The 8,605-nt window shown below is 37.5% G+C and overlaps 1 protein-coding gene across 2 annotated transcripts in view; it reads left to right on the plus strand.

Annotated features, from left to right (window-relative positions):
* The window catches only part of ADGRA1 (adhesion G protein-coupled receptor A1), a 241,772-nt gene extending 236,581 nt beyond the window's left edge, over positions 1–5,191 (plus strand). For both annotated transcript variants that reach the window (XM_071748609.1, XM_071748610.1), the window contains one exon: positions 1,046–5,191. In XM_071748609.1, the coding sequence (XP_071604710.1) occupies positions 1,046–2,267 (1,222 nt within the window). In that variant the 3' untranslated portion in view covers positions 2,268–5,191. The remainder of the gene's footprint in view (positions 1–1,045) is intronic.
* Positions 5,192–8,605: the final 3,414 nt, after the last annotated feature.

The following is an 8,605-nucleotide window of genomic DNA, read 5'->3' on the forward strand; positions in this document are numbered from 1 at the left end:
CTTGCATCTCTTTCCAGAAATCCATGCAATATTTATAATATAAGAACCTAGTAACAGCTGTACTAGGTTATACCACCAGCTCAGCAGTCTGTCTGTAACTTTAGCTAAAAGCAGATCATAGAGAAAAGTGAAAACTAGGCAGGTATTCATTTTCCCCCTTTACAAGTTCTTCCAGTTTCCATCTGGGATTTCATTAGCAAGAAGTGTTTTCTTCTCCCATGTTTATTTGATAAGATCATTCATCCTCTGGACAGTCCTCCTAGACCTCTATTAAATTATGCAGCTGACTGAGGCTTATTGAGATCATACTGGCCTGTGAACTACTTTAAACAGCTCTAAACCAGCTAGGATTATATTATTTAAAGCCTAGCAATAATGGTCAATGCTACTATAACATTATGCTACCAGTGTATTGCATAAATTTCCTTAATTTTTCTGAGGACATCCAAATAGATGTAGATTAGCTCCCAGGAATTTCAGACACACTGGGGAATTCAGAAATGGCATATATCTTTTGCCTCGCCTTACTGCATAAAGCAGTAACTGTTCAACTGGAAGTCATTTTTCAGCCTCCCTTGTTACTGAGGCTGTTCTCTACTTTGGCAATAGGAAAATTCTGCAAGAACTGTCTTCAGGTTTAAGAGTTTGTGTCAGTGCTCATTGATACAAATCTTTCTATTGTTTGCACGGATTGTGTAAACTACACCTTGTTTGCTTTTTAATCAAAGTATTAGCACTGGCATTTTTAGTAGAAAAAAAGGTTGACATAAGTGGTCACTGACCTACATTTCTTGAAAATTTCCAGCTTCAATAGCCTTTAAATTATACTAGATCTTTTATTCTATTAAAAATAGGAAAGTGATGTTTCAGTATTAATTATTAAAGATATGCTTCCTTTCTCTACAACAAACCTTTGTGAACTTTCTGTCACGGTTGGATCATACAAGTTAGTCAGAAAGCCCAGTTTCACATCCATCAGTTGTCCATCATTTCTAATGCGAGACATAAAATGATCTTGACTCTTTTTTTGTTTGTTTGTTTTCAGCTGCTGGATGGCATGGGAGCCTAGTCTTGGTGCTTTTTATGGGCCAGTAGCATTCATTGTGCTAGTCACCTGTGTTTACTTTCTCTGCACGTACGTGCAGCTGAAGCGCCATCCCGAACGCAAGTATGAGTTGAAGGAAAAGACAGAAGATCCGCAGAGAACACCAAGTACTGAGGTGGGCCATGGTCATATTACAGACTCTGTGTCCATTCCCCAGTCAGCCTGTTCCATGATTTCTTCTTCCTTATTGGAAAATGAGCATTCATTTAAGGCTCAACTTCGAGCCGCAGCGTTCACTTTGTTCCTGTTCACTGCCACTTGGACCTTTGGAGCACTTGCAGTATCTCAAGGTCATTTCTTGGATATGATATTCAGCTGTCTTTATGGAGCCTTCTGTGTGACCTTGGGCCTTTTCATCCTGATCCATCACTGTGCAAAGCGAGATGATGTGTGGCATTGCTGGTGGTCCTGTTGCCCATCTAGAAGAAACACCTATTCTGTCCAAGTTAATGTGCGTCCAAAGGTCAGCATCAACGGTGACACTCAAATTCATGCACCTTGTCTTCAGGAATCACCATGTCCAAACAAAACAGCTGTGTTTAATCATCCACCTGCAAGCCACTGCAAACTCACTAACCTACAAGCGGTTCAAAATCATGTTAACTGTCTTTCGCCTGTGACACCGTGTTGTGCAAAAATGCACTGTGATCAACTACTCGATGATGAAGCTCACATTCATGTCCATAATGACGGAACCTTCAGGCCCAATATGCACATTCATAGATGTCTGAAAAGCAGAACTAAGCCACGTTATTTCAGTCGGCATAGGTCTGCAGGTGAAAGAGAATACGCCTATCACATTCCTTCAAGTCTCGATGGCAGCATTCACAGCTCACATACAGACAGTCCCCACAGTACACATGACAGCCAGTCAGGTCACAGACGAGCCTGCTGCTCAAAAAGTGATCCATATCCTACTGTCAACCAGCCTGAAAGTAGTGACGCAAGTACTGTAATATACAGCTGTGCCAAAATAGCAGAGAGCGACACTGTGCACCATCCAGCTCATTTTGAAATGCACCCACGGACACAGTCATTGCCATTTAATACGACGAATCACAATGGAATTCTCAAGGGAAACATGCATGAAGCCATGATATACAGCTCAGATAGTACAGGAAATATCAAAACTGGCCCTTGGAAGAATGAAACTACTGTGTAGTTCATTGGCCATCATAATGTGTTTTTTCCCCCTAAACCATCATTATCTTTGTTTTTATTCCAGACTAAATAGGATGACATATTTGTGTAGCTCAGCAGTAAATTGTACAGCTTTTCCATCCTTATTGGCATTTTCTTAATAGGAGTCTGAAAGAGAGAGATAGCAACAGTTTCTAAGTGAAGTTATTTTTTAAAAGAAAGCTATAAAATCATTCTGTAATTAAAAAATGAAGTTGGCCAGTTGAATATGAAAGGCAATATCCTTTTGTTACACAGAACAGAATTTCTTTAGAAATACATACTTTTCATTCATTGTTTTCACTTCTGTTCTGTACTTTATTTATAAACATCTGCATCTTAACCTCCTACTTATTTATTTTTGTAGCAAAAATTTCTGTGGCATAGATTTTAATCAGAAATTAATCCAGTAGAAATTATAAAAAGGATTTTATAAAATTAGAGCTTTTTAGATCCACAAAAGTGATACTGCCTCTAAAGATCTTCTGTAGCATATGGCCTGTAAAGTTGTGTAATGTACAGTCTCTGTTCTGTCCTTTTTCTTGTTGGAGAGAAGTGCTAGATAATTTCTATTACATCTATGGTGCTGTATTGGTTGTATTTTGCATGACGTATGTCAGGATATACCATTTGCTGTTTTCTAATATTACATGTTGTACGAGGCTGTGAAAACCCTATTGATATTAATCTAGAACATTATAAATCTACAGAAAAAAATCACTCTGCACTAGTTAAAGTGGCACAGTCCTTTGTATAAGGTTATATGATAGCTTTGATAAGGGTCCACTAATATCTTTACAGAGCATGCACTACTCATTGTATGTGACATTGTGCTGTGTAATAGCAACTGTCTCAACAAATTTTACACTTCTTTGTAAAGTATGCCTTTTGAACAAATCTGTAAGCTGTTTCTCAATAACTTTTCCACATCTGTTAAGGTAGAGCAGTTTTATCATTAACTCTTTGAGGACTACAGTTATTTTATTCAATAGCTTATTCTAGTTCAGAGACACTGTATATGTGATACTGTCTATTTAGTTAGATGATCAATGTAGTCCAGTGTTAGGAAAGAGAAGTTCAGTCATTTTCCAAGATGACACCTTTTTAAGAGTCCATCTGTTCATTTCTCCACTTTCTTTCTGAAAACGCATTTCTTTCCTTAGCAAATTTCTGATTTTTTTAATCCTTTAGTGCAGATTTGAAGAGAAGTTCTTTATGTTCATGATTTCTGCTGGAGGGCATCCTAGGGTCAGTACCATTCTCTGTTAACAAGACTCTTGGCAAGAAATTCTTTCATGTTTTCTTGAACATCTGGACACAAAGCATCAACTCACAGTACAGAACTGCATCATAATTATCCCTATGTGAGATAAAACTGCTTTTTTTTCCAAATAAGAAGGGGGCAAAGCAATAATGGATCACAGAAACTTGAATAGGCACATAGAGCTGAGAGAAAAATTCTACAGTTGAAAATGAGCAGTGCATCCATAAATAAGAGAAAAAACATGATTTTATATGGCCACAGGAGAAAGACTGCTGTCATGTCTTAACACAGGCATATGTAATTGCTATATTGCTGCAGAGAGGAAATAGAACATTCCCTTGACAGAACATCAGTCTGTGATTCGCTGTATATTGCAGAAATCTTCACATACTTCAACCCATTCTTATTCTGTTACTAGCTGTTTATTAGTCTCTACCTTTTTTCTTTTTTTTCTTTTTTTTTTTTTTTAATATGTAGCAATACGTTTCCTAATAGTGTACATAAAGATGACAATTATAATTGTTAGAATGTTATAAAAACATGTAAGTCAGATGAATGTGTTCTGCAGTGTTGCAGGTGGGAATTAGTACTCAAAGGGTTAATGCTCAGTATCTGAGTGAAAAAAATCTTGGTTTTCTGTATTTTTGTAGATTTGAAATATATATTGCAAACTCCAGCAGTGCAATGTATCCATCTTAAATGTGTATTTTTAAAAGGTAAACAAGAAGAGTGCACTAGGTGGGTGTCAAGTTTTAAACTAATATACAACAGTTTCATGACTGCTTCTTTAGCTAATGTGATAAAAGAAACGCCTGAGCTTTATTATGTGTATGCTGTATATGCTTGAACTGTCTCTAAACTAAAATACAGTATTTTTCTTTGTTTGCATAATGAAATATTTTCTGGTTAATAATTATTTTCTTTTAATATTACTTTTACTCATTCCACATAGACAGTGAGCCCTAAACAAACATAGGCATAATGTGAAATACCACTTCTCTATGTCTTAGCACTATGTATATGTATATTCTGTAACAGCAAAATCCTAGGAGGTCTGTAGACCATTATGCAAAATATTCCACACTGACAGCCAAGTTAAATACTCACGCTGCAAGAACCCACTAAGTACGCTTCTTTATTCAGCTTGTGTTTTAATCACCTCTGTTATTTTTTATCGTTTCATCTTCATAATGGCTTACAAAGAGATAAATAGGTGCTGCTTTCCACAGAATATCTTATCTGATAAAAATCTCTGGAATTTAAACGTAAAATGTTAAAACACTTTTCTGATTGTGTTAAAAATTAATTTAGTGAGTTTTTCTGGGCTAACTTGGAAGAGATGTGTTATGCAATAATCAGTTTGCATATTATTTTTTCAGAAAATATACCGTATAACTACAGAGTAGGAGAACATGATATTAAATAAATACAAAAATGTTTTGTAACATCAAATTTGACCAAAATGCTTTTTGTGCTTTTGACTTTTTTTTCATTAAGATAAATGAGATAATTTCAATGGTTGAGTGTCTGACTTTATTTTATTTGTGGGTTTTTGGTTAACTATACTCAGTGACCCGTTACTACTTCACCTGCTTTTCTTTCCTATAAAATTAAAATCAGTGAAGTACCTGGAGTTCTAGAGATATATTGTCCTAGTATTTTCTTCATGGACTTACACATCATAGCAGGCTTCAAAACCAGCATAAGTTTCGGTGATTCATTGATGACATAAAAATGACTGAACAGATTTTTACCGTTCACTTTCTATCTGAGATCAAGCAAGACAAATTATATCAAAAAAAGATAATTTAGCAATCAACAGAAATATGAAGGGTTATTATTACAGTAATCTGGGGTAAAAATACATCTGATGCTGTAGTGTTCTTCTCTGCATACAAAAATTCCATTTTTCAGATCATCTCAGTGACTCCATTTCAAGTCACATAGACTGCTTACAAGAATTCCTACCCAGCCTTATATAAAGAATTTTAGTGTTAAAATAAAGCATACATTTTTGCACATTGTGCCTGATCGTATGTGTTGTTCCTGAGAAGTCTGTTGTGTCTGCACTAATACGACTGAGCAGTTGCTGTCAGTGACTATAAACACATGTTCTCCTTCACCACACAGCTGCCTGCCAGCTACCCCTTGGGCACCCTATCCAGATGTTAACCCACCAAGGGAGCCTTCATTGTAGCTCTAAAGCATTCTTGTCTGGTCCAAAAGCAAAGGCTGTGCTTAAAGCAAAGTCAAGGCCACCTTTGATAGAAACTACAGCAACCTCCACTCAAACACTAAGGGCTGATGGCAAGTAAACCTAATGAAAATGGCTTTAAGCTGTGTGACTCCTCCTCCACCCAGGTCTTAGCCTAAAGTGCTTGCTGCCTACAGACAGCTTCCAAATCCAAAGAAATACAGGCAAAATTATTCATCTTACCTAAATTTCCCAGTTACTTGAAATGAAAATGAAACAGCTCAAGTTAACAATGAGAAAAGCCTAAGTTGGAGGAAGTCTTTTCAGATAGCCTATCACAAAGCTTCTTCAGGTTCATAATGTCTGCAGACATGGGTCTAAGAATTCTGGATACCCTGGGGATCTGAAATTGCACTTTTGCAGACACTGTTAAGGCTTACAAAGCTCCACAAATTTGGAGGAAGCTTGCTCTGTAAATTATATGCCTTTTTATAATTACAAGATTGTCTGACACAGAACACTTGTCCACTTGACTGTCTGGGAAAAACATAGCTACCATGGGGCTCAGGACAGCAACCTTCTTAAAGCAAAATCTTCTTTGAATTGTCGCATTCAAGAAACATGGGTATGATTTTCTGCAAAGGAGACCACCTATACTCTCACTGAGTTTTTGTTGCCTATAACAAGGAATGTCAGGTCTATGAATACATTAGTACCTCAACATCATCTTTACAAGAACAAAAATCCAAGTTCCTATGCCAGCATACTCCAGTTCATAAAGAAGGTTTAGGAGGCAGCTGGATCAGCCTTGATCTGTCAGCTGGGTGTAAAGGCTGGCTGGCTGACTTCAATAAAGCAGGTTCAGAAGTAACTTGGTGTAGGCTGCTTTTACTTGCTTAGTTAATGCTACAGGGAAGTTTTTGGGTTGGTTGCCTTTTTTTCTCTTGCTGTTCTCAGTTGACCATTTTTTAATTAGCAGTTGAATTGCTAAGAAAACTTATTCTACAAATTAACTTGACAATATAAACCATGATTTTTTGTTCCCTGTTACTAGGTCTGTGAAGGTGCAAGTTCCCACCCTCGCACCTTCACAGGTGCCCTACCAGCCTATTACCTGTGTTTTTTCAGGAGCCAAATGAGCAAGCATCAGTGAATTCAGGACAGTATTAAAAGGTTTATTTGTCTGCAAACTCTTGGGCAGTTCAAGCTCAGACAAATACCCTGCCTTAAGGTTGTGCATCTGGCTGTGCCTGAGAGGTAAGGGTTTTTCTGTAAACGTGGTGTCTACATACTCCACATGTGCTACTGTCTCTCTACGTTTTGATTGGTTTGAATTCTATAGTGCCTTGCAGACTGAACAAAATGACTGACTGCTCCCATCAGCTTGGTACTCTGCTCCAGCTGTTCCCCTTAACCTGTACTGCACTGTGGAATGAGATTGCCCAGTGCAGTCAGTGCTTTCATTCATACCTTTGTTTGTTTCCCAGGTACCCAGTAACACCAGCAGAAGGCAGCAGATGGAGTTTATTTTTGGGATTAGGGGGAAACTCTGGCAGAAGTGTAAGCAAAAATACCTCATTAGGTTTATGCATTATTCATATTCTTCTCATGGTACTTTCTTTTGTTAGCCCATTTGTTACAGAGCTGTGACTTACAGTCACTTATTCCCTGATTCTTTCCATTGTAAGACCTTGTTCTCTACTAATTAAGAACACAGCTGAAAATTAACTATTTAGCTTGATTTATACCCTCAACAGTTACTGCTCAGCACAAGATTTCCTACCTTGTGTAACCATGGATAGATGTAAGGAAATGTTTAATTTATGCAGTCTTTAGTCAAACACTTTTCAGTGTGGAGCAGTAAACTGTAGAGTTGAAATTGCAGGCAGGAAGCTTTTAATTGGTTTCCTTGGGTCCTGTGTTGAATGCACAGTGAACAGAAAAGGCACAACATAAGGTTTAGAGCCTAATCTGAACAGTAACAAATTGTAAACCTGATTAAATGGAGGCTTTCTATCCTAATATGTGGGATATCCTAATGCACACCTCCTTGCATGCATCCATGGTGGGAAGGTCCTGGAAGAGAAGTGGGTAGAAATGAAGGAGAAATGGGGTACAAATGGGAGGAAGGTGTTGTGATAGATAATCGAATGAGCACAAGTTCCTGATGAAATGGTGTGAGCACAAAAGTGACCACAAGCCCTGGATGACTAAAGGAGTGTATTGAGCAGGACTGTGCAGGTGGGGCTGTGCTTGTCATGATGCTCATTCAGAGGATGCCAAAACATGGGCTAATGTTTGGATACCAAGCTTGAAGACAGGGTGAAAACTGGAAATATGCTTCAAGGTAAAGGCATGTTATATGTTCAGGTTGTGGAGAAAGAAGAAAAAAAAAAAAAAGAATTTAGTGTTTCTAATTGAATACCTTCTTTGCAAACTTTTCAGAGTGTTGCCTATGTTAGACTACATTCTTTATAATCCTCTATTTTTTTGCCTTTCCAGTGAAACTGTTAAAATTATTCCAGATTTCACATTTCCAGATGTTGAAAAAAATTGCATCTCAAAAGTTACACAAACAAAATGTTTCCAGTTTCTAGGTCCAAATTTTCTCTTCCATATTTGGGAAGTCTACTTAATCTTCTTGTATAATGATTAAGCCTTTAGTGTACTGGAAACAAAGGTAAAGCAACCATATGTTGTTAGGATCCTAACACACTACGGAGACTGACATTTCCTTGGTAGAGATAGTCCTGATTTTGCACCTACTGTTTGTACATTATCCCATTTGTACCTGCACGCAGACGTGTACCACAAATGGTGATAAAAAGTATGAACATGTTCCTGGGCTGTGCTGGGACATCTC

Source organism: Heliangelus exortis, chromosome 7 (assembly GCF_036169615.1).
Source record: "Heliangelus exortis chromosome 7, bHelExo1.hap1, whole genome shotgun sequence".
Classification (NCBI taxonomy): Eukaryota; Metazoa; Chordata; class Aves; order Apodiformes; family Trochilidae; genus Heliangelus; species Heliangelus exortis.